At 38.4% G+C, this 26,700-nt stretch overlaps 1 protein-coding gene across 2 annotated transcripts; it reads right to left on the bottom strand.

Annotated features, from left to right (window-relative positions):
- Positions 1 to 1,414: 1,414 nt before the first annotated feature.
- LOC124148001 (deleted in malignant brain tumors 1 protein-like) lies at positions 1,415 to 26,700 on the bottom strand. Of its 2 annotated transcripts, none has more exons than XM_046518922.2 (20): positions 26,543 to 26,700; positions 25,367 to 25,448; positions 24,710 to 24,834; positions 20,040 to 20,195; positions 18,785 to 18,860; positions 16,369 to 16,520; positions 15,080 to 15,217; positions 14,275 to 14,356; positions 13,088 to 13,215; positions 12,038 to 12,208; positions 11,738 to 11,837; positions 10,908 to 11,041; positions 10,125 to 10,274; positions 9,764 to 9,836; positions 7,722 to 7,852; positions 6,827 to 6,982; positions 6,230 to 6,308; positions 4,135 to 4,259; positions 2,543 to 2,704; positions 1,415 to 2,144 (listed from the first exon to the last, which is right to left on the bottom strand). In XM_046518922.2, exons 1-20 carry the CDS (start codon positions 26,622 to 26,624, stop codon positions 1,999 to 2,001), a joined length of 2,448 nt encoding a protein of 815 aa, XP_046374878.2. In that variant the 5' UTR covers positions 26,625 to 26,700; the 3' UTR covers positions 1,415 to 1,998. The 2 variants fall into 2 exon arrangements, with proteins under 2 accessions (XP_046374878.2, XP_046374886.2); XM_046518930.2 differs by lacking the exon at positions 26,543 to 26,700 and adding an exon at positions 25,963 to 26,516.

Raw genomic sequence — 26,700 nt, 5'->3', positions numbered from 1 at the left:
TTTTGGTTTTGTATGGTTTGGTAAGGATGTTGGTGACCTTTCGCAGTTTATTGGGGTGTTTAACCAGATGCTTGTATAGTGGGAAATGCAATGTATACTAAGTAAAATAACTGATTCGTCTCATTTATTGTATTATATATGCATAAAATCGTTGTTGGATATTTAGCGAGCCTTGGCGAGCTAAATACATAGTGTTTATTCCTTATACAGGATATTTACCTCTTTAATATATAATGTCATTCTTGAATTCTGTGCTTCAAAATCGCTTTCCCTCTCTCAAAAACATTACCGAAACATTACGAGTTTTCCTGGAATGCGGGCATTAATATTTATTACGTCACAGGGTAAGTAATGTGTCAGTCGGACAGTGACAGTAGCCAATATACATGTAGTTCCAACTGAAATATGTTTCTTAAACATTGGCGAAGCAACATATACGCAAAACAACAATTTCGCGGCAATCCATCGGTCTGTCCGCTAGAAGAACTGCACTTTGTCAAAGGGAAGCTACTCTAACCCTAGTCTATGAGACGTCACGGCCACGGTCAGACGTTGTTGACAGTCGGCCTGTCCTGTCATAACGTTAGGAAGTGTAGTCAGATGTATACACAGCGACAAAACGAAACAAGGTAACAATTCAAACATATTTCGGCCAAATCCAACGATTTTAATTTGTGGAGAAGGTTTCAAGCTTCAGAGGTCTACAAGCACAGATATGGCTTATGATCCCGCTTTGCTAGACCTAGTGCCCTCGCAAAATTGTTTCGAAATTTATATCTCCAAAGTTGACAAAACTTATAAAATGCCTCAGCTACGTCACAGTTAGACACTGATTTCCAGTATATTAGACTGTTCTTTTGATAATGATAGCAACTATCCCTGTAGTTTCTCAAGATTACCGATGGTTAATTCTGACTCGATCGCCGAATGACGAGGGCGACGCCAAGTTTGTTTATAAATACTGAAAGAGGTCTCTACTTGACCTTTGATATTTGCAGCTCTATCCGCACATGACCCCAACGGATATCGTTTTTATCCGTTGGTTTTATCCTGCCTAAAAACCTACCCATTTTATGATAAAATACATTATGTGGAATGTGTAACAGCAATATCGCTGAAGTTAAATTGCATGTTCTCTCTGACTGCAGTGATTATATTACTAGTATATACAGAGAACGATACACCAAAATATGATGGTTCATCTACAATAACAAATTACGAAAAGCTACTCATCAGCAATGACAAGCTTGTGCTAAACTTATTAAACAGGCTTTTTTGTCTAAGAACTCCCTGTAATACCTTATCATCTTCTCTTGCATATATTTATGTATATTTATATACATGTATTCATACTTACATAAACACAATCACAGAAATTCACATTCCTATCTCTGCACATCAATCAAAGCAGACAGAAATGTAATCATGTTTATTTCACACCGAGATAAGTGATAGGGAATATGAATACGAAATGTGTTGTACTCTGTTTTGATAAACTCATGAACAATATGTAGAATCATGCATTATACATGTTATGCTGTAAACAGTGCTCTAGGGGATTCTAATGTTACCTACTGTCGGTAGTGAAATTGTTCTTGCTCATCAAGTTCAATTCAAATAGATTTAATCGACATTATGTGATTGCAGGTCATTGAGCAGTGTCCTTATCCAACTCCAACGTAACGAGCATGTATATATAGCGTATGTCTCGGAGAGCTAATCAATTTCATTGAAATGGACATTCACTCTGAACTTGAAACATGGAAACTGTTAAAAATGTTTACAGATAAAACTACTGCATATAAATTCTTGCAACTTAAATCTCCATACTGGACTCATTATCATATTTTCAAAATGAACGATTGAAATAAGTTTATATATACAATGCAAAATATGACTTGACACAGGTTCCAAACTGCGATCGCTCTCTGTATGGCAACCTGTTTTGTCAATGGGAAGACTGAAGACTGGGGAATGTTGTTGTGTCCATAGTGGCTTCTATAGTTTTTTGGTTATTAGTGGTTGTTTGTTTCGCCTGGCTCGTTCCCGCCTACGACCGACGAATATCAGTGTGAGGGCTATTAGCCCACCTGCGGCCCCAGCTGAACTCGCAATAATAGCCGCAGTTTGCGAGAAGCCCGTATCTGTAGACATAATCACATGAACATGGGGTGAACTATGGCATTAAAATGTATCTTGAAGTAGTTAAAGTGATTAATCTCCACATTTACACAATCGCAACAAGTAACTAGAATTAGTACACGTTAATACTCAACACTTTGGAATGGACATTAACAGTGTCATATTTAAAAAGTATCGAAAACATCCCACAAATCAAATTATAAATAACATCAATTACAAAGAAATAATTTTAAGAATAGACATTAATCACCCCTACTCAATTGCTAAAACATTAATTTAGTAGAACAGTTATTCCAGTCAGGATCATTAACGGAATTTGTTTGGCATGTTACCCATGTGAGTTACGCCTGTTCATATAGTAAATGTTTAATGTCTGGATGATTATACACTGTAAGCTTACCAATTTCTCTCGTTTGCAAAATATACAATATCTTGAACCCCCTGCCGACATTGAGACTTGAATTCGACTTGAATTTCAGGAACATTGTAGAACTAGAACCTGTTTTCGTTGGTTTATCTTTCCCGCACCAGCGACCAAGGGATGGAGCATTGGTGTCGGAGCCTACAGAAATAGAACCACACAACAATTAGTTTTCTGAGCTTCTGTTTAATGCAACTTTGAACATTACTTCAGTTATATCACAGCATGTCAGTTTCATGAAAGTTTTACGTGTACAGGTTTACAGAAACAGATGTTTCTGGCTCACCTAAGTGACTCAACGCAAAAATGCAAAGTGCGGAACCTTTCTCCAAAAGATTGCTAACAATTGTAATAATTCGTTCATGTACGCCTAAGCATATAACGCATGTAGTGTTAGCCATGGACAGATGTTGAGGTGGAGGTAGTAAGTCCATGGGATGGAGTGTCCCAGTGTCATGATCAGTGATCATTGGTAGGGTCGTTAGCAGTAATTAATCACACAGATGAAACTCATCAACATCACAATATCAGGAGTTGACGTTAGCTTTAAATCTGCTTCGTATTTCAGTTACATCACAGCATGTCAGCCGAATTTGATCATCAGGACTGGTGAAGCAGATAGTACAGGTATGCACAATCGTCTGAGGGAAATACAAGAGCACGCATATTATACTGGCGTAACAGCATCACGGAGGGTCATCCTGTCTGTTGGTAAGCAACATGCCTGCTTTTAGCTAGAGTCTATAAGTGAGTGAGTGAGTTGGATTTAACACCGCTTTTAACAGTATTCCAGTTATATCACGGCGTTTCAGCTTAATGTGGGAGGAAAGCCCGAGGTCTCAGACATTACGACATCGGTGAAACCCACGAGCACGGGTATGGTGCTAACAAACCTAGAAACATAATCGGGGCGAACCGGGATTCGAACCCACAGTCATAGGTTTCTGGCGTGCCCAAGGGACGCAACTCTGCACAGCGAATCGCGGCGCCTTAGACGACTGGGCCATCCGTGCCCCCAGAGTCTATAAGTAGGCACTTATACTTACCTTTTTCAAGACACAGTTGTTAGTTAATCCTTTCAAATGAGAATTGCTTTCGTCGTAATGTAATGGAAGTATGACATACAAATTTCATTTGACATTGATGATGTTAGTTCTGTATGATGGGTATGGTGGGCATGAAAACACGTTTATGGCAGTTTTGCGTGCTACACAAAAAGACTTCCCAATCCCTTGAGACAGTTATGGTGGTCACATTTCATGTGACGTGGTTGAATATGTGTCATCGTTCCCCGACTTCGTGCTTAGCTGGTTTGCCGTGCCCACGCGCTAATACATAGATACAAGTTGAACTAGTCGACTTCAGCCCTAAGACATTATCATACTATGACGGAGAACGAAAATGTTTTAATCGTAACTATCATGTAACTAAGAAACATATATTCCGAGGGCATTCATAAAACGATAGCTACGATATCGGTTGACAAAAAAGTGTATGCACACATATTTGCAGCAATTCAAAATCAGTAAATATACATACGTACACGTGTAAATATGAATGTTTAATCATACCATCAAACGCTTCCACGTAGTCATTTTGACAACCATCAGAAAGGTCTAGGCTTGAGTTTTTAACTACGATGTTGATCTGGAAAATATTATCACCTCCTTCAATCTTCCACGAGGATTCCGTGATTCTAGAACAAATACTTACAATGTACTCATTGTTTCATGCAAAGTTCAGAGTGTGGAATTAGAAAGGATTACAGTAAACTACGGTTATAACGAACTCAAAGGGGCCACTAATTTTCGTTCGAAATAACCGTAGTTCGTTGTAAGCATATACACAGCATATATGCAACTAATGGCCGGGACTAAAAAATAAGTTCGTTATGTCCGTAAGTTCGTTATAAGCGTGTTCGTTATAAACGTAGTTTACTGTACAAGGAGTAAGTACGTACACCAAATTACCTAACACTGTAAGCTGATCATGGATGATTTTGGATCACCTCCAAATTAAGCAAGAATGGTTGGAATGAGGCTTGGAATCTTTGAATTTTCCCTAATGTGAGAATGCCTTTTTTTGACAGATCAAATGGCAATGACGTTATATTAATTTCCATAGAGAGTTTTTAGATGACATTATAATTAACACAGAAACAAGACTTTACATCAGAGCATATAAAGTGGACCACCACTCATGTATATGTGCTCCGGAACTATGATATTCGTAGCTATACAATGCACAAATCAATTTAGGTATGCGATAGAATTAAAATAATATAGTTGTGCAATTATCAGATTACGTGATTTACTTTTTAAATTGCCGACCAAAAGAAAGTAGTAGCGATTATATTTTAATACCTAGACTAGAGGAAACGATTGATGAAACGCAATCAACATCATCTGACTGCAAGAAGTTCGTGAATTTTGTACAAAACATTTTTTATGATAGAACGGGATGGAAATGCGTATAATGCAAGCGTTTGGATCCCAAAACACCACAGCTAATACATGCTAAGAAAGATTCTTAGGTTATCAGCAGAACAGTGGGCGAGGGTTCTTGGAATGACACTGATGAGGTCTACGCAGGTCAAAACACCAACCACACTAGGGTGTCCTTCCGAATTCCCCAAAGGTAATGGATAATGGACAATGCCAGGTCAGACACTGTTCGAATAATTAAGAATTGACTTTCGCTTTAGTTCATTTGGAGTATGAACCTTCACAGGATCGTCGTGAACAATCATGCAGTCAAACTCTCTGACGTTTCTCAATGTATACTAAAACGCTAAGCTCAAGATTAAAAAGTTTAAATGATCAGAAAGAATGGTTGTGTATATATTCCTGCCAGGGAATTCACAGGGGTTCCCCTAGGAATATGGACTAGTTCGTCAGCGTTTACATCATCTCAAGAACACGGTCTCGTGAAAAACATATGAACGTAGAACTGTGTCGTTCATACACTAATGGACGTCAATTTCGCGGTCATGTGACCGACCTCTCGTCCAATAGAAAAGCCGCATATCGTGTTAACTTCAAATTAACAGAATTATTCCAGGATGACCTCAGCATCAACAATGTACCGTGATGCCTTCTAACGGATAGAATATATCAGGCATCATCTTTAGCAACAAATAAGACAACGTCCAAATCAGCAACTAACGTGTGTATGTGTGTGGAGGGGTTAGACCGTATACCAAATAACGTCTTCAGGAGGCGTACGTCATCGATGACACGTCATGTCCAGACCTATCTGGACGCCCAAGGAGGTCACACAATACATTGATGTCGTTACGGAGGTGCTATGAGACCGTTCAGAAGCTTTGTTATATTACTTTCATCATCTGTCCTTTGTGACAAGGACAGTTATGACCCCGATGTGTGGTTGCATTTTGTTAATTTATGCCAAGTGCCATCAAAGTGGCTTTTGACATGCTGTAAAATACATGATTGAACTTTCAAATACATCTTAAAGTTATGGTGTACATTTTCTTGTCTTCTTTTTATCATTGGTCCCAGTCGACGTATACTTTCTTTTGGTCAATAGTTGATATAAGTACGTGACGAGTTTGAGGGGGGGCATGATCTCTTCAGCTTCTTCAACTGTTTTTGAAGCTCATATTTTTATGTCAACGTTGGTGACAAATCACCATTGTATACATACCTCGGGCAATCAAACGGATAATTTGGAGACGTAATATATTGATCAACAACCGCAGCAGAAAGAATCGTGTTCGTTGATCCTGAAATATGAAAAATAACTGAAACTAAAATAATGAAAAATAACCAGTGTCTGCATAGCTCTCATGGTATCCGGCTGATTAACCACTTTCTTCTCAACAATCGTTCCGCGGAACAACATGGCGTCAAAACAACATATTACCTCACAGAATTGAAAGTACAGTACAAAGAAAATATAAATGTGGAGACAATGAATGATACATGTCAATTTAAGTTCACGAACTAATAAAGTGCAGGTTCTGGGAGCACGGTTGGCCCAGTGATCTTAGACTCCATAGTTCGTATATGTGGAGTTGCTTCCCTTAGCTTCAAGGCTCCGCTGATCATAGTTTCAAATCACTGATCCATCCGATTATACCTTTGCTAGTCTGTATCACCAACGTGTCAAACATCCACCGTGTGCTTCACAGTAGTCTCCTTTCGTACCATAAGCCGATACGCTGACATTAAGTGAAAGGTTCAAAGAATCGTTAAACCTACTGAGATGATATGGTTTTCAGTTTCCAGCATTTCACATTACCATCGAAGTGTCCAGCCTGAAGATACATTTGTAATCCTCTATATCTGTTGGTTGCGCCGGAGTTCAGTCTGGCTGTGAGGATATTTCCGGAACTGATGTAGTCAGCGTCGTGTTTACCGCACCACCTCCTTGGAGTACTTAAGCCAGTATTGGTACCTAGGTGCATGAACGTATCAGTAAAAATAATAATAATGACATCATGGCCAAATAAAACTAAATGTCATTCGTTGCGTTTCTGAAATTTTTGAAGTTTAGTATTTTCATTATTACGAAGTTGCTATCATTTACAGGAACACAAAAAATCCTACAAAAAGTATGCACGTTAATTACCAGTAGGCGTAAGACAATTCTCAAGGCATGGTGCACATTATCAGTTCGAAGTTCGATTCTGGGCATTACTGATATATACCACCCTTGAAGATCCGGGGTAGAATAGGACTTCAGCAACCCATACTTGCCGTAAAAAGGGACTATGCTTGTCGTAAGAGTCGACGAACGGGATCGGGTGGTCAGGCTCGCTGACTTGGTTGAAGCATGTCATTGTATCCCAATTGCGTGGATCGAGGCTCATGATGTCAATCACGGGATAGTCTGGCCCAAACTCGATTATTTACAGACCGCCGTCATATAGCTGGAATATTTCTGAGTGCGGCGTTAAACAACAAACAAACAAACAAACAAAAAGTGATATATTCCGATACAATTTAGTTGTTTTGTCATCTGCACCAGTACACTGACATCACAATGAAGACAAAGAAATGTGTCGATGTTAAATGGTATTTATCAAAAATCAAAACTTTGAATACGAAGAATCTACAATCTTTGAAAAGTGTACGGTACGTTAGGGCAGTGATTACTTGTAAATATGAGCGTCAGTCTCACAGATAAACCTCACCATCGTAAAGCTCCAAGTAACCCAAATCACATGTTGGTGATGGTGGCGTAAAAACTACTTCCACGTTTGTGACGTTAATTTGGATGTTTGTGTTTGCTGGAGCATGTATAGTCCAGTGGCAATCTTGTGAACTGGAAGTTTAGAAATTCAATTATAGACATTTTACACAATGCGTAGTACGGTATATATCTGAAAAGATGTAAGTTTAGCATAAAAATATTTTTGACAGAGATTTCTTATGATTATGGAAATGTTATTGTGGCCTAAATATGCCTTTAGCAGATATTTTTTTTATGATTATGAAACTGATGTTAGCGCCTTCTATTTTCTGTTTAAAATGGAAATGTTCTTGTAAAGGAAACATTTAATTTTGTAAAATACTCTATAAAAAACTAGGCGATACGCGGAAATAGCTTAAAATTTCCAAATTGTAAGATACATACGTTTCCGGTAATAGTTGTATGATAATAAAGAATGGGAACACAAGACAACTGGGAGTGAAGTATGAAAGTAGATGTTATGACCGCCAACGATGGGGTTAAGATGGGAAATTTCAAAGTTGACGCTTTTGGATCAGTATTGTCACGATTCGTCAATAATTCCTTAACTCGACGAGTCTCCAAGTGCCGATTTGAGGGACTCTTCTGGCAGCTCCTGACCAAATTCATCTACGTGGTCGCCGGCCTATGACGTTGACGCACACGTCTCCCTATCATGTCTCAGACGTTTTCCGTGGGGAAAAGGATCTGGGCTCGTTGATGACCATGACATTCTATGGATATTGTGCTGCTCAGGGTGAGCTGTGGGTGGCGATTAATGCACGGTGAGCACGGGCGTTGCTGTCGAGTGACCCTTTCTTGCACAATATGGACAAAGGTTCGCTTAGTCATAGTGATACCACCCCGTCCTGGAAAAAGATTCTGAAGAAAGTAAGCCCCCAGACATAACACTGTGACAGTCATGAAGCATGTGGCATCGGACAGAACGTGCAATGGGTGGTATGCGAGATTTACAATTATTACTCAGACTCGGTTGTGAGCAGACGCATATTGGAACTAAACGATCAAAGACATTTTGTTGAACACTATTAATCATTAATGTTGCAACAGAATTGATCATACGACGTTTCCAACGTGCTGAACGTGTACGTGCCATTGGCATGTTGCAGGTGGGCACACATCAGAATGTTGTTGCCCAATATATCATTAGTAGATTGTTAGCCCGAACATACACATATGTCGATGATCGACGCCGCTCTAGACGCCCAATGGTAAGAACTGCCACACAGATAATTAATGGACCGGTTTCAACAGGCAACTGGCGAAAAGGTACATGCCCAGAAATTTTCTGCACAAATGGCGTCAGACGCGCCAGTGGTGAAGGAAATGTTAGCACTGGGATAATCGACGTTGGGCAAATCGGTTCACTCCCGACTTTCCTAACCGAAGGAAAGGAGTTTTGAGACGCCCTTAATGAACGTTGAATGGACGATAACACGTACAGCATGATCGTTTTAGGGTAAGTCCATTATGGTAAGGGGTGGTACCACAATGCCAGGCCGAAATTCACTCCATTTTACCCATGGTGGAGTGAATAGGTCAGGTCAATACCATCTGGACAACATGATTGTTCTCGTGGTGCCATTTACACAATGGGTTGGGAAACGTTTCATCTTTCAAGATGAAGCTGCTGGTGCTCATCGGCCCTGACTCCTAATTCCTCCAACAGCAAAACATCCATGTCATGTCATGACCAGCACTCGGTCCTGACCCTTCCCCAATGCACATGTCTGGGACGTCATTGGCAGACGTCGACAACGTCAAAATCCATCCACCACACTCAAGGAACTCGACGTTGCTCTCTCTAATGAGTGGGACAACATCAGTCGACTGACCAGAAGCATATCTCAATGAATAGGTGCATGTCTGACCAACAGAGGTGGTTTTACCGACATCAGTGACGTACCTCGTATAGATAAGAAGATAATCTTGATGAATCCTCCTATCCCCTACATGTACATATTTGGTTGCATATGTTCTTACTTTAGATACGGCCCTGTCAAGATTGTAGCCCTGCTTGTAGTAACATTGACTGTTCCACCGCACCTGTATGTCTCTGAAAGAAATTCACAACACATTTTTCATGGTTATAACCATTTGACTATGAATCGTAAATCATGATTAGAACACAATTATCAATGTATGCGCATGTCAAATGTATTGAATATTGTAATTAATACTGCGTACCCACTGGTACACACATTCGATAAAGATAATGATTTATTGAAATAATATATATCATTTTTTGCTTACTGAATAATGTTTTAATGTCGTCCATACATTATCTAATTGAAAAAGATGTTTCATCTCTGACAAATGTATGACACAAGGACACGTTCATTACCATTAGTTTCAAAATATTTGAGTTTGAAGCCTCTTTTATCGTTTGAGAGCTTAGTCTGGAATTGAACTGTCATAGCTGGTCCAGTACTCTGGAGAGTCGGTCTTGATACGCCGCACCAGAATAAAATAGTGGCGTTGAAGATGGATGGTCCTGGAAAAGTCAAGGTGGTGGCATAAGCAGAGAAAATGCGAGAATCGGTAAGGAAATATATTGCTTATATGCTGGTAGTGAGAAGGTTGAAAATAAAAGAGGACATTGCAAGGGTGATTCAACCAGGAGTACTCTGATAATGTTTAAATACATACATACATACATACATACATACATACATACATACATACATACATACATACATACATACATACATACATACATACCGACAGACAGACAGACAGACCGACAGACATACATATATATGTGTGTGTGTATGTGTGTGTGTGTGTATATATATATATATATATATATATATATATATATATACATGAAAGCGATATGACATCTTGTACATTAGTACTATCTTATGAATACATATTGTATTTTATATGCAAAAAGGTACAAAAACTAGCCAATAGCGCGTATGCATATGCTCGGGTCACAAGACGGATGCGCTACAGAGTTATTTCTATTGTCTCTGCGAGTCATCTATGTTTTATATACTGTTTTTCTTTTTGAGTGTTAGTTGAAGTAAATCAGTTGTATGAGAAGTGAGTAAGGTAATTAAAATATAATAATATGTTCAGTTTGAGGCCAAGTGATATTTAAGCATTGGCTGCAATCACTAACCATTGTAAGCTGTGACGCGGCTATACTTGCAGCTGAGATAATCTATTGACGTCTGAACGTCCGAATCGATGACGTCGATGCGCACCATCATTTTTGGATCAGAGGCCGTCATTGTCCAAACACAGTCTAAATTGCTGCAACCAAGAATTGTCAAATGAACTGTCATCCTGTACATCCAATGCCATGTCGTCAAAGGCGCAGCAATTCGCTGTGCAGAGTTGCGTTCCTTTATTATGCCAGAAAGCTATTATCCTGTTACAGGTTAGTCATCCCCACGTCCGTGACCGTGGGATTCACCAGTGTACATGTTAAATGTTGGAGACCTGCACCACTTTGGGTTTATATGACATGCCGTCATGGAATGAAAATACTGTTCAAAGAAGCGTTAACTAAGCACACGCGCTCACTTTAATTATAATGCAGTATCAATGGGCATCTTGTCTTTTAATAATTAAATTGAATTATGTTTATTCTAATGCAAATCATGTTATAGATGTAAAGGCTTCCGAACTATACTTTAAACTACTACCCTTGTAAGCACTTTAAGCGCTTTATATTAAATGAGATAGCTTATGGTGTATCGAAATATGTCTAAAGTGTTAAAAACGTTGATACCGTTATGTCTAATATATGTAGTATAAAATAAAGGAAGCAATGCCAATGGAATACGATCCTTTTTTAGTTTGTTTAACGCCGTTTTGAAAATGTATTTCAGTACACGAACAACAACTGATATGAAAGAACTCAATTACTTTGTGATGTTTTGTTTATTTTCTGAATGCATTTTGAGCCCGGACGACATAGATACAATAGAGTATACATGTACTTACTTCTGAGAAATCACAGGATATCCGGGAGACTGAAGGAATTTTGGATATGTGGATGCATTGAGAAATCGTGGACCACAAACATGAGTAGGATGGGGAATCACTGAAACATTAAAATGTTTATGAATTGTAAGTATTAAGGTTTTCCTCGTTGCCTAGAAAACAATAGAACGCAAATCTCACTTTATTGTTAGATTACTGTATTAATATAATGCACTATTTCAGTGAAGGTCAGCCCATCTCACTAACAAGGATTTACGAAATTTTCCTCATATTTTCCAGCTTGAAATTAAAGGTACATACCTGGACGTGAACTTTGAGATACCTGGAGCCGGAAGCCCTTTCCGCTGGTATCACTGCCGGTTTTGAATACCAATTTCATAATCATTCCATTAGAATAGTAGGGCCCAACTGGGGATATTGATGAATTTCCACAAAATTCACCGATAGTGTCTTCATCATCATTACCATACACTGAGAGAGGCAAATGGAAATATGGTGTAATGTTTCAGTGATAAATACAAGTGACCTGCATACATCTAAAACACACGTGTCACATAAATCACGCAAACATTATACAGATATTTTCATAAAGGACAAAGGAACACTTGGTATCACATGGAAAAGCTAGAAACATTTAGTAAGACAGCGGTTGCGACACAGAAGTTTGGACAGTAGATCGACATGCATACGTCACAGGGCCTGAGTGCATGCCCCTGTGTGCTGTGGAAATATGCGCAATGTAAATGGCCTATTATTATTATAATTATTTTTATTATTTACAGATTAAAATAAAACACGTAGCAAAGAGGGTTTGGGTGATCGTTACACAGTCAGGCTGGTTAGGCTCATTATCAGCTCAGGGCCCTTGCCCCCTTTACACTCAGCCCAGACAGCGAATCACCCAGGAAGCGCTGCCTAGTCAAACCCACCCAGAACTTTTCGGAGAATGTGACGTCTCCCCAACACTGCAGCCTTCTGCATTACCAAGATTGTCAGAAGGGCTGTATTCCTGGTAACAAACCCGGGCACTCTCCCAATGTCAGTCAACAGATTGGGAGGAACCAAACCTAAGGCACCGAGAACAATGGGGAGTCGGACCACTGGGTACTTGGGATGCGTGACATTTCGAGAGCGAGGTCCGCATATTTGCCATGTATTTCCTCAATCTTGTCAATCACAATGGTGTCAACAGGGACAGAAAATTCAATAATATAAATGATTTCATTGGATTTATCAAAAAGGACAAGATCAAGTTTGTTGCTCTGGATAGGTCTGAACCCGTAAACGGGCCTATTCCAAAGATCGTTTTATGATAAGAAATATATATGCTATAACATTGACATCACATACCTGAAAACAGAGTTACAGAGTCATTATCACATCGGGGGTAGTTTCCCTCCATCTCAGAAGATAGGACGTCAAGTCTCATGTTCTCTGGTACTAGCACTTCTGCTATCATTATGACGCATTCCAGATCGCTGAAACAGGTATGAGGCGTATTGGACACATACTCGGACTTTCAAGCCTAAACATGAATCGGAAATGAATTGGGAATAAGAATATAAGAAGCAAGTATTAATGTTCAGCTGGCGATCTCGTAACATTCTTCAAATTACAGGTACACAACATCAAGAATATACGTCTAGCTGATTAGCTGAACTGTAGAATTTATTAATTGTCAACCCCAAAGTAATACCATAGTAATAAGTAGGTATCCAATGTTGGGACCGGAATGTGACATATACACTGTACTTGCAATTTTGAGTGATTTGAGTGATTAATTTCGGCACTTGATGTATTGACATTACAATACATTGCACTCAAATATGTACCCTGTGTGCATTGTAAGGTACCAAACGTTCTGCTAGACCACTGAACACATATTATGTAAGTAACATTGACAGCATCAGGCTTTGATTTCATCGATTTGGGACGCTGTTACTTACATAATGATTGATATGTTGCACTTACTATTATATTGAGATATTACTGACATGAATGATGGGATAATTTCCAGAACTATACCACGAAGGGTGGTAAGTACATACCTCTAGATGAAACATATTTTGTAAATACTAGCACTGTATAGTGAAAAATTGACCAATTACCTAAGTAGCACGCACACAAATAAAGACGACCCACATGTAGACGATATAGTAAGTTATATAATACTACCTATGTAAAATGCATTGTATACTGTCATGATCCCATTCTCTATAGCTCCATGAAATGCATTTGGTTAAACCAACACTAATCCCTGGATCCATAACGGACCAACCAGAACGCGAGTTACAAACCAGCCTCAGTGTTGAGTTACGATACAGTTTGCTAGGAATTTAACATTAAAACACGGACTGACACGCAAAAGAAAGCCCTCAAATATCTTTTTGATGGAAAGGATGTCTTCATGTCCACATTAGTATCTGTCAGTATAATGACTATGAGCATCAATGGCGGGTAATGGATCAAGCGGTCAGTGTAGGTTCACCGAAATACGAACCCTGGTGATACAGAGGAAGTCATGAGCCGCAACTTACCTTTGATAAGAATCGGGGTATCCCGGTGATAGAACGTATGCAGGTGTATTGTATATCATATACGTCCCATTACAGTTGCCCTCTGTATCAGCACGGACATTTCATAATTCAATTATCATGATACATCTCAACACATGTAGTAATCTTGATATAGGACAGTGAAAGACACTGTCATTGTACATGCACATGTTCAAAAACGAAATCATCTGAAAAGCACATTGGTATATTTTGTTGAGCTCACAACTGAACATTGTGTATCATCCCTTAATGCTGAGTAGACTTTAAGATAAACTGGTTATGAGGCTAAACGTATCAGATAATTACCACATTCGTTATGTCGAGTGACGTGACAACGTTCATATGTACATGAGCAGGCGTAACCACAAATGGAAATAAAAACTTTATCAGATGAAACGAGATAGATATGCTTTGTGAAAGGAATTGCCAGATGTATTATACACAACATACGAATTGTATCAGTGATTGTAGTCTGAAAACCGTTGTGTTATATCACTGGCAAGAACAATTGACTTTATATAAATATAATAGTGCATAAAGGACTTCATGAAACGTTTTCGTTTCGATACTGGAAACGCCGTTGTCCCGAAATTATCCTCGCAGTGGCCAGTCTCAAACGATGGTATTGTGACAATGTATGCTCCTTTACAAATCATAAATATTTTTAAATATATCAAAATATTTAGAAAAGTAATACCTATTCATGCTGAAAGAAATATATTACCGACAGGTTAGGGTAAATACCAAATGATGGACAGGTATGGGTATAAACTATGGTTCAGAATACCTGGTCTCGCGGTATATTGCATCCAGAAGCCTTCTGTAGTTGTGGCACCTTCAGTTGTAAACTCTATCAATAGTGAATCCTTTGAACTGTAATACGCAGGCGTGTAGAATGAATTGAATGCCCCAAGAAATTGGTCCGCTGAAGTACAAAGTCAGACGGTTAAACAGTTTGCAGTATATATATATTACAAGTGACTTATCATGGGAGATATATGCCAAGTGAACAAACAATGCCATTTAGAAAGTGCTTAAATGTAACATATGTTACATTTTTGATAACACTTCCTTAGTAAAGTACAGATTCCCATCCAGGATTCCAACCCACACTGCGTGAGTGAGGCACCTAACTGCCAGCACACAAAGTCAGCGATCTAACCAACCTGCTGAGCCACCGAGGCTTCCACAAAAGTGGAAGTCTGACAACTGGTAGTATAGATCTCGCACTTTGTGTACCCATCAGAATAGTGTAGATTGGCACGGCTCCCATGGCCGAAAGCGATGAACACACAATGCTAGGGATGCGACTCAACTAAAAACAGTACGAGAATCTGTACTTTACTGAGAAAGTGTTATACCAAATATAACATTTGTTATATATGCAAAGTATTCGGAGATAGGCATATAGTGTCAGTGACAGTATCTATGAAACTTCCATGTCTTTGTAATTATTATGTATATAATTCGTGTATTTCTAGATTGATTGATTCAATAAAACATGAGTTTACCGTCAGTCAAGTAAAGGGTGGTTAAATGACTTGCGCAAGTCCCGTGGGACTATTAATCTACTTGCAAATTAAGTTTTCCTTGACAGACATGAATAAATTATGAAACGAAAAGAAAAAGGTGTGCTCTTTAACACGTCCCCATGAACACTTCAAATAATTTTAAAATTCAAATATGAAGGACGTGTAGACGCCCCTGGAAACACGTTATGGCAGGCAGTCCTTTGTACTGTACACAGGTAACAAATCCTTGAAACACGTGCCCATATTACATTTTTTTACTCCTAGTGAAGACACTTTGTACGAAATATGACCCTAGATCTGTTCGTCCAGCAGTGAATCCGCACCCGTTAGGATGACACAGTAATGTGACTGTACATTGTGGCTCAGGCGCATTATAAATGGACGTATTATTATGATTATTATTATACCCTTTTATCAACAAGTCATTTAAACGTTTGTATAGTTTGCTTATTGTCTCGTACCACTTGCTGCTGTGGCATACAATGTAGAAATGTACTGTCGAATATCATAATTTGCATTTGGTGTAAAAATGACAGGAAATTACCTTCAGTTGTGTTTCCGTTAAAAACACGAACCATATCGCCATCCCACTTATTCCCAGACTCCGTATTTGGGTTTATATTTGAGCTTTTAGTTATCAAAGCAATTGTCTCGTTTTCATTTTCTGCTGTTATAATCCATATGCACCTCAGATTACTGAAAAAGAAGAAACATGACATAGTCACATACCCTGCAAGATACTATCTTGCCATGGAAATAGCAGTAAGTTAATCTAATTGCGAAAGCCAGTATGAAACAAATTTGTTTAAGTGGGAGGTTAGGCACCCTACCACAATTCAGTGGATTTGCCCCCCTTCCACCAGTGTGTGGGTAATGGCAAACCGATCACGTGACGCACGTGAATGCAATAAGCCTCTTTACGCGTACACCAGCAAGAAGCCGATCGCATATCTCAAGGCAACATATTATTTATGATCTTAGGGTAATGTCTTGTCCGTACGTTTGGTAAGAAGAACGATGCCAGGTCGGAGATTGAGGAAGCGTAAGATCCAAGCACCCAGTTACGGGAGATCATCCCGTCGACACAAGGAATGGATCAGGTGATGTATTACCTCATGTTTTCGATAATGATGCACGATCTCATTAAGTGATAGGCTTAGATACCCCAAATATCCCACTAGTACAGTCAGTAAATCACAACACACACGTTCTTGCATCTGTTGCCATTGACAACGATACGCCTATCATGCCTAATGCTAAGATTGCATGCAATGCTGACAAAATGGTGGCTTTGTCAACTGACAATGTTGGTACGTTCATCCCACAACCAATAAGGGATAAAATACACAATGGAGAATATGTAGATTTGGCCACCCTCGTTAAGGGATTTGATAAGGAACAAGGCATGGATAGCACTATCAGAGTAAACTCAATGGGTCAATTGGAAATGTCACGCCAGTGAAAGGACATACAGTCAGTTGAAGAGTGGACAACAGCCTTTATCATATATGTCAGCATATGCCTGGAGAAATTCCCCGAAAGCCAGTAAATGCTTATTTCACACAATCAGATTGGCCGCCAGCAGGGGCCAGGGATGGCAAAATTATTACAAGCAGTATAGGTTGCGCATGGGTAGATCAACGGACAGGTCATGGGGCACAATCAACGAGTTGTGGATGCTATACATGAATGTCACTCCTCAACCTGTGAACCGCAGTTTCACCACTTTCAAGCAGCCTTCACAATCTCCAACTGCAAACACCTTAAAAGTTGTTTTTTGCCGGGATTTCAATGACCTTGGTAAAGTTTGTCCCAGGCAACATTGCCGCTTTCCTCATGTTTGTTATCAGTGTGGTGGGAGCCACCCAATTCCAAAAGTGCCGATTTTAACCAACGAGTTGCAGGAAATCAACCAAACCCTCAGATGTTAATACATTTCAGTTTCGCAACAGAAACTACCCAAAACATGCAAGCATTGGGCCACACACCTATCAAAGTGAAAGCTATTAGCATGCCTTGAGTCCTACCCATTGTTAACTGACGCCAGTATTCTTCGTTGTGGTTTCACGGAAGGACTTCATTTACATTACACAGGTCCCAGAGAGGTCAGTCCAGCTCAAGATCCCAATATGGAACAAATTGTACTTGGGAAACTATCAAATTATAACTCTTGAGCATCTGTTATTCATATAAATATCCGTTACGTCTTTATATAGTACAGCATTTTGTGCTCAGAACTAAATTCCCTTCCCAGGCTTATCACCGTTGTTGTTATTTTTACAGCTTAATACCTTCATCTTGTGCGTCTGCGTGCTGGTTTGCATTGTGCCATCGTGTCTGGCCTAGATCCACTCTTGGCACGTCCGGTCTAGGAGCGTTTGTTTATATTTACCATGTCATCTTGTGGTGTGGCATCGGCTCACGCGGCACTCGCTCTCCACCTTTCATCCACCCAACACGCATTGTATATTCTTGCATTCATCTGCCGTTCGTTGCAATTGTTGTCCTTAGTTACTAGTTATTCAGCTTTGCAGTTGTCAATTTGGCGGAATGACATTGGGGCATTAAGTTTGTACATAATGTCATCATGAATAAAGCGTGGGGTGCTGGTGGACTGTATTACAAGTTACATTTTACATCCCAAATTATAAAGGATAGGATAGAGTTGTCCGCTTTACATGTAGATGGTCAGCTTGGCAACAATAGTTGCCCTCGCTCAATATTTGGCAACAATACTTGCCTGGCAGGGCTAACTGCACAGCAACATGGGTTGCGTGGTAACCGCAGTGGCAGGGCATCGGTCGCTGCATTGGTATCAGTTTTCACTTATGTGTGTTCGACTAGCGTACCATACATGTAAGCTCACATTCTGTACCCGTCAAGAAGGATATAATACAAGTATGACCATGTGACACATATTATTCAAATAATGAAAACAACAAACTCTTTGTTTGACTTACTTAAAGTAGGTGTAAGGATATCCCGGGGAGGTGAGGTTCGCTTTCTCCGATGTTGCTGTTAACCTTCCACCGCATCCTGCAAAAGGAGTTAAATTCATTGATGTGAAACCAAATATGACAGAATGAAAGAGCGAATAATGTTTTATTATATACTTCAGTGTGAAAGATTGAGTTTTCTGAAGTTGAGAAAAGTGATATTTTCATTGGAGTGAGCAAAACACTTGATATTTCACTGCAGTGAACATAACACTTGACGTAACTATTGTCCTACAAGAGTTACCTCCCCGCCAAAGATCTTCCCTTTTTATCGTAAGTGTTCAGCCGGTACAGAAACCGTTGACATCCTTTTTACGTTAGTTCCACATTGACAAGGCAAAATAATGGCAGATGGTCATTTGTGGAGTAATCTCTTGAACATATGTCGTTAGAAATTGTAAAATTCTCCAATATCTCGTCAATCGAGACTGTTCGTTTCGCAAAGTGACATATTTGTTACTTGACCAGTCTGTAAACTTTCGCTTCAAACAGCGGTCTCGTAGATTTCAAGACTATTTTCTCTTGAAGTTGATTTTGTAATATAATGATATCCATATGTATGAAAAGGAATTTTATTGACCTCATATATTATTTGTTACTTTTGTTTATATTTTTTTATATTTTGAAAACAGGGATCAACTTTTTAAGTCAGCAATTACAAAGGATGAAACGCCCATGTGTGTTAAGTAGGGAGAAAATACGTTTCGAGGTTTTACATTTTGTAATGAAATAATTTAATGTTCCTGTAGAAAACTACACCAAAAGGGTAATAAATAGGATATTCAATGTTTCTCTCATCGAATGACGGTGGTAAAGGAGATATTTTCACTAGTGATTACTACGCCACTCGTGAAAATATCTCCTTTCCCCAGCCACTCGATGAGAGAAACGTGAAATTTCACGAGACGAATGGAATATCCTATATCTACATGTATCTGACATTTTAAAGTTACTATCTGATACGCAAATAACGACTGTGGTCACATTCAGCCGCTATTGCTGACAGACAAAGGGTCATAATTAAAGCTAATCTAGAAATTGAACCCATGGCAGAGTAAGAAGGTGATGTATCAAACTATTTTATTTATTTTGCATCTTAGTCTGACATTGGTGACACTTGGCAAACATGTACGGGTGGAGATAATCATGTATTTGAATATCTATATAAGCTATTTGACAGTATGATTGTGGATGACTTCAGTTATACTAGTATGCTTACTTTCAATGTCCATGACTGTAAGAACAAATCCTTTGCCATTAGAGACAGCACCGGAAATAAACTGTAGGTACATAGTATCTCCGCTGCTGAGGATACTGCTTTGAGTTGCTTCGTTGCCACACAATTGCAACAGTAGTCGACTTGAATTGTCTGACCCTGAAATGAAAGAACATTCAAGTAAATATGTAATAACTGTGAAACAAAGTCACACACACACGCACGCACACACACACACACACACACACTCACACTCACACTCACACTCACAAACTCACACTTACAAACACACACCAGCTGTATCAATGTGAGTGTACAACATGGTCTTTAATTACCTGTCGATGTGAAACACTGAAAAATGATTGATGACTTGAATCTAAATAAGTCTTTGTTATACAGTGTATCGATCTGACCGTCACTATTATGTAAATCTCCCTAAATGACACTGTTCAGAATATTGCCTGTCTATAAAACTAGAAACGGTGATCATCAGAGGCAGATATACCAACAGTTACCTCGACCTTAACATGAGTAACAAATGTCTGGCACGGGATAAAAAAATGGACATTTGCATTGTAATGACCTTTACCTTACATTTTGTATTGGATACAACGATGGGAACAGATATTGCACCTTACTTCAGTTAATATTTTAAATATCATTCTGTATATTTCCCTGTCGACATTTAGCGTTCGTGTAAAGCGTTCTTATTTATATTGCATGAACTCTTTTCCGTAAACATCCCTGCATGTAAGCGCCTGATCGCGACAGACTGAATTTGTCCTTCCACACGATTCAACATGTGTTAGTATAGTCTTCATTGATTATGTATTGTAGGCCAAAGGCCCATTATACATTACATAGGATACAGTGGGAGAGAAACATTATAATACAAAGATAAATTTTAGGTGATTTACACAAGACGTAGTTTCATTGCTTTATAGATGAATACGGATATATTTTTATAATTAATACATTATTTGATGCCATAATGATATTTAACGTATGTATGGAGGGATACAGGTAAAACTTTTTCGGTATATATTTTCGTCTTAAATGTACAAATTATTATAAAATGAAATTCATCTTCAATTTGATTTTGATTACAAGCCAGACACAACCTTCCAGATTTTAACTCTTTTTTTATACCTCCTAGTCTCAATTCGGAGCTGGCGGGAACAGCATCTAAATTGCGCAAGGGCACGTCTATATTTAAAAATTGATCATTCTTTTAAATATGTTTCTAAGCCGAAATTTGTTTTGAATAAACTGTAAAGAGTTGATTTTGAGCTTGATGAAAGAGCTGCGCGCCAATTGTGTTCATTAAATAATTTTTGACGGAGTATAAATTCCGACAGAAAGCTGGCGATATTACTTATAAATTGTTGTTCCCATATGAAACCCAAACCAGTAGAGAATAGGATGTGTTTTACTTTTGATGCCCAGTTAGCTTTACCATTACTACAGTCTAACAATAATAAGTTATAACATTTCTTTACCAAACGTGATTCAGGCATATCAATTATTTTCCACCAATACTTAACAACACGTTTAATGCAAATATGTACATTGTGTATCTTCCGCATTTCCCTCTAACACAGTGTTTTGCGGATGACTGCTTAACACATAAAAATCTCTTACAAGCAAACATTTGTACAACTTCTTTTTCTTCGTAATTATGAACACCCCAACCTTCAGAGCCATACAATAGAATTGGGCTGATTTTAGAATCAACGATTTAAAAAAATAGATCATGAGGTAATGGATTTAACATACATAATGATTTAATAATTCCACACAAAACCTATGTGAGTTCGTTAAAATACCACTTTTCGACTCTTGATAAATTTCCACCAATTTTAAAAACAACGATTTTAGTTTTAGCTAAGTTGACAGACAGGTGGTATTTATCACGAAACAACTTAAAACATTAATTCGTTTTTGTAGCCCATAGACAGTATCTGAAAAAAGGACGATATCATTTGCAAATAACAACAAAAATACCTCAGCTGTATGATATCAGGATGCAGTTGCACCCCTGGCGCACACGAAGATTCTTTTTGTTCAGCAAGCACATTTATAAAAATAGAAAATAAGATGGGGCTGAACATGCAGCCTTGCCTGAGGCCTGAAGGACAATCAAAACTTTAAGATAATATGTTATTTGATTTAACACATCCCTTCACACAACTATAAATAGATTAAAATGCATTTAACTTCTTGGGTGAAACTTCCCTGTATTTTGATATAAACCACAATTTGAATCTGTTAACAAAGTCGAAAGCTTTTTTGAAGTCCACAAAAAGCGCATAAAACTTACCACGCTTTTTTGAAAGGTAGTGTTGAATAATAGTTTGTAAAATGAAAATATTATCTATTGTGCTATATCCTTTTCGAAATTCCGCTTGCGACTCGCTAATGTTGTCGAACGAATTTTCCCAAAATACTAATCTTGCATTAAGAGCTGATGTATAAAGTTTACTTAAAGTGCTTAAAAGGGAAATACCTCTGTAATTATTAGGATCAGATTTATCACCTGACGTATACAAAGTGATTATGATCGCTGTACTCCATGATTCAGGGAAATAAGATGATTCAAAATATACATTTAAACAACAATTCCATGTATGGCAACAATATATCGGAGGAGGATTTTAAAAAAAATCTGAGATAAGGTTATCCTGGAGATTTAGAATTGTTTAGTTTATAGATTGCTTCTTGTATCCCTTCTTGAGTGATCGGAGAATCCAGTATACAGGCGGCCGTATCATCAGCATTATAGTCAATATATTGTCTGTTCTGACAAATTAGCATCACATTCTTCAAATAGGTTCTTGAAATACGAAAACCATTCTGATATATTTACATTGTTTTTTTGACGACTTGGTTGTATATTTCTTTAGAACAGTCCAAACCTCTTTTGAGTTAGCTAGTAAAATGTCTCTGACAGATGCATTATATAGTCTCTTTTTGCTCCTTATTAGGTCATTATATTTATTGCGTTGAGTAATATATAAATGTAGTGATTCACTGTACTTTAATCTTCTAAAATATTTCAGTAGCCTCAGCGTTTCTGATCGATTGAAATCACATTCTGAGTCAAACCATGCTTGATCTGATTTTCAGGATGAGTTTTCTTCTTTTTCTTCATGAAGTCCGCAGCCTGGTGAATAGCATCAGTAAAAACCTTAACAGCTTGGTCGATATCGGTCAAGGCAAGAGTGTAACAGTCATTAAGCATAGATGATATATCGGATGATAGGATATTGTCTCTTAATGTTTCACCAAAATTATTATCCCATAAAAATTTGAAACCTTCCCCGTCTAGGTCGGTATCAGCTGACGAACTTGTGTGGATTTCATAGTCACGTGATTGAAATGTACAACTGACTGGCATATGCGGTGACTCGGTCCTAGATCCGATATCAAAATCTGAGCACATGGCAAACAAATCACTTGACACAATGACATATCTAATACACTCGCTCCTGTTGAAATGTACAGTCACCAACGAACGCATCTGAACCAGCTCGACCATTCACAATATTCTTATCTAAGACAGAACACAGATTAAGAAGTAGTTTCCCATACTTATTAACAGATTTATCAGTTGAAGAACGTTTCATCTGTAGACTGTCACATAAAAAATCACAATTCACTTTTCAAAGTTTTCATAATATCGTCTTCAACGAAATTCTTATCCGTACCAGTGCGACCACTGAAGTCACACCCTAGTACAATAGAAACGTCACCAAGTTGTTGCAAAACATCCATAAGAGAATCTTGAAAAATAGAAATTCAACAATTAATGTATTTATCACGATACCACGGTGAATTCTCTGGGATGTTATATACAGAGCCTAACGGTATATCTTTGGGAGTACTAAGAAGTGACTAATAAAACAAATATACAATTATCTCAGACTTTGGAAAACTTAATGAAGTTTGATAATCTTTTCCTTATCAGTAATGAAATTCCTCCCGAAAGTCTACCATACGAAGCAGTTTTATATACCTGAACAGTGCGCGATACATAGTCTTGGTATATTGTAGCTAAATCACAACAATTTGTCCATTTTTCACTAGGCGAGACAACATCAAACATGTTTACAAAATCAATAAAGTCATTGTCACATATTTTTGCCATTAAACCATTTTTATTCCAGAATAAAAAGTCACACAGCTGATGCCTGAGCCCTGACCACACCCCTATTTCTTCTTTCCTGGTTTATCCCTCGAGCGAAGGTCGGGTCCATCCGTGTCCGAGGTTGTGACGCAATTATCACCCCTCGTTACACTGCTGGCGTTTTTGGTGTTGCCTTGGCTACTGACGGGCTGGGATGGGCGTCTGTCAATAATGACCTGTTTGCCATACTTATAATAGCCAAACTTGTTCTGTTTTTTAGTCAACATGTGGTATGTGTACAAACACAGCTGTAGACAATTACTTCTACCAGTATACCTTGATGTTAATGAATATTACTGAAATGCAGATTTTAAACAATGTGAAAAATGGCAACTGTCAAAAGGAGTGCCAGTTGACTGTCTATGCTGCAAACTCCATTGTTTGATTCCCTTAGTTGGCCCATTCAGCGCAGATCATACGTGGTACCTCATGTAGAGAAGCTTTAAGGGGGTGTTGTCAAATATATATTTGAAAATATTAGACTTACCATCATAGAAGGACAAACTGTCATGTTGGCAATTACTGGACTCTTCCAAATCAAAGTATGCAACATAAATGCCCACAAGATGTTCCTTTGACGATGCAAGTATCTTCCATCCGCATGTTCCAAATCTAGAAATAACCAATCATATGAATAACCACCAACGAGTAATTACGATTTTGCTCCAAATTCTCAAAGAATTTACATTTAATGTATATAATTATTGATTGCTATTAACAGTTGGGTTCATTTGACGTCTTTTCTAGCGGGTGCTACCGGTTGGACAGGACATGCTTACGATTTTGCGAACACCTGGTGTCATCACTGATTTTTAGTGATCCATTCATACAGTTTTCCCCCCAATTTTGCCCTTGAGGCTCAACGGAATCTGTGTCGGAAACTGGTTATTTTCTGGCGTTGACGTTTTATATTTCATTGTTATTTAAGCAGACACAAAATGTGTATTATGCGGGTTTTTAATTCTAATTTTATTTTAAAAATATAACCATGTCTTTGAGTGCTGACTAAGGTCCAGTACAATTCATTTTTGTTTTAAAATCGCCAACTTAAAATATTTTCAATTGAAATCAAACATATGATAATGTCAACTTATCATATGTGTATGTATCGTTTCTTTTGTCCCTCAGTTTAGTAGTTACTTACGATCCATGCGGCAGCGGGTATCCTGGGGATGTTATGTTTTGCACACCATTATTAGAGAGTTGGATGTCCTTGAAGCATGCATCTGGAAATAATATAAGTAACGCATACATGAACAAAGTTGAACACGTTGAAAGAGTTCAGAGTTCAACGCCCACAATGTGTCAGTATAGCATGTAGGGTCATTGGCGGAACAGGTAATACTATAATATACGGGTACATTTTAGGTATTGTAGCTGAAGGGTGCACAGGTTGAGGTGTGCCCTTATCGGCGTCACAGAAATCAGCAAATGAGTTCGAATCACATTATTATATGTCTAGGTCTTTCGGTACCATATCCGTGCTAGTGGCGACACTCAAGAGCATGCATCATTGTTTGGAACGTTAAAAGCAAAGGGAACAATTCTGGTTCCAGTTTCAAGTGTATGTACGCATCGCGCCAACATAACTTCATAAGTAAGGATAAGAATGTATGGATGAACAACTTCTTTAATACAATATAGAGCGACGTTTCGGTGTAGGTTCTAACACCGTTATCAAGCAAGTGTAGCTCTTAATTGTAATAAAGAAGTTGTTCATCCATAACTTCTTATCCTCACTTCGTACTCCAACTTCTAAATGCCTGTCAAAGAAGAAAAATAACTTCAATCGCAGTTTTACGTCACTATGTCGCAATCAAGACCTTGTATAGCAGTACAGCCGCGTGATACACTGGGCATAGCTGTTCATGGATCCTTGGACGGCTGTGGAGTTACTTTGCATAGTGAAATTGAAACCTCTGATTCAAAACAGGGTCTATGGCCACTTAAATGTCTAAACACGTTTGATTCAAGTATAAAGTCACATTATTTGTCCGCTCTCTCACATATATATTTTGTGATGTTGATCAAACCAGTGCATTATGATTACGCTCATTGTTATGATCGTCCCAACCTATATTAGCGCTTTGCGATATCACAAGTTAAACTGTTACAATGGGAATGAAAACAAATCCTCTACAAATTTCCGTATTACGAAATCTGTTATATTCTATTTAAACAATGGGTAAACATCAAATATTCATATGATCAAAATAAGGATTTGTCCATCTACATCCAGACAATGTTATATATTGTCTGCCTGACCTCGATGCGGAATATCAACCATTATCATCTTCAAAACATGTACACATGTATTTACCTGTATTTGCGGCTAGCCCGTGAGAGAATATAACCAACAGGACGGTTGAGGTTATTATGAGTAATGCCATTGTATGTCTCATGAACAACTGTGCCCAGTGTATCACACGATTGTACTGTGATTCAAGGTCTTGATTGCGACATCGTGACGTAAAGAGC

The sequence above is a fragment of the Haliotis rufescens genome, unplaced genomic scaffold (genome assembly GCF_023055435.1).
Source record: "Haliotis rufescens isolate VD_foot unplaced genomic scaffold, xgHalRufe1.0.p SCAF_1, whole genome shotgun sequence".
NCBI classification, from domain to species: Eukaryota; Metazoa; Mollusca; class Gastropoda; order Lepetellida; family Haliotidae; genus Haliotis; species Haliotis rufescens.
The sequence above is the reverse complement of the archived record's forward strand: the minus strand, read 5'-3'. Positions and strand labels throughout refer to the sequence as shown.

Excerpts from the sequence above, each read along its gene's own strand:
- LOC124148001 (XM_046518922.2), bottom strand. The coding sequence starts at position 26,624 with ATGAGACATACAATGGCATTACTCATAATAACCTCAACCGTCCTGTTG. Across the intron at positions 9,837-10,124 it reads CAAATATTTTGAAACTAATG|AGACATACAGGTGCGGTGGA; the intron begins GTAATGAACGTG and ends AATTTCTTTCAG. Across the intron at positions 7,853-9,763 it reads TTGACAGGGCCGTATCTAAA|TTCACAAGATTGCCACTGGA; the intron begins GTAAGAACATAT and ends CTAAACTTCCAG.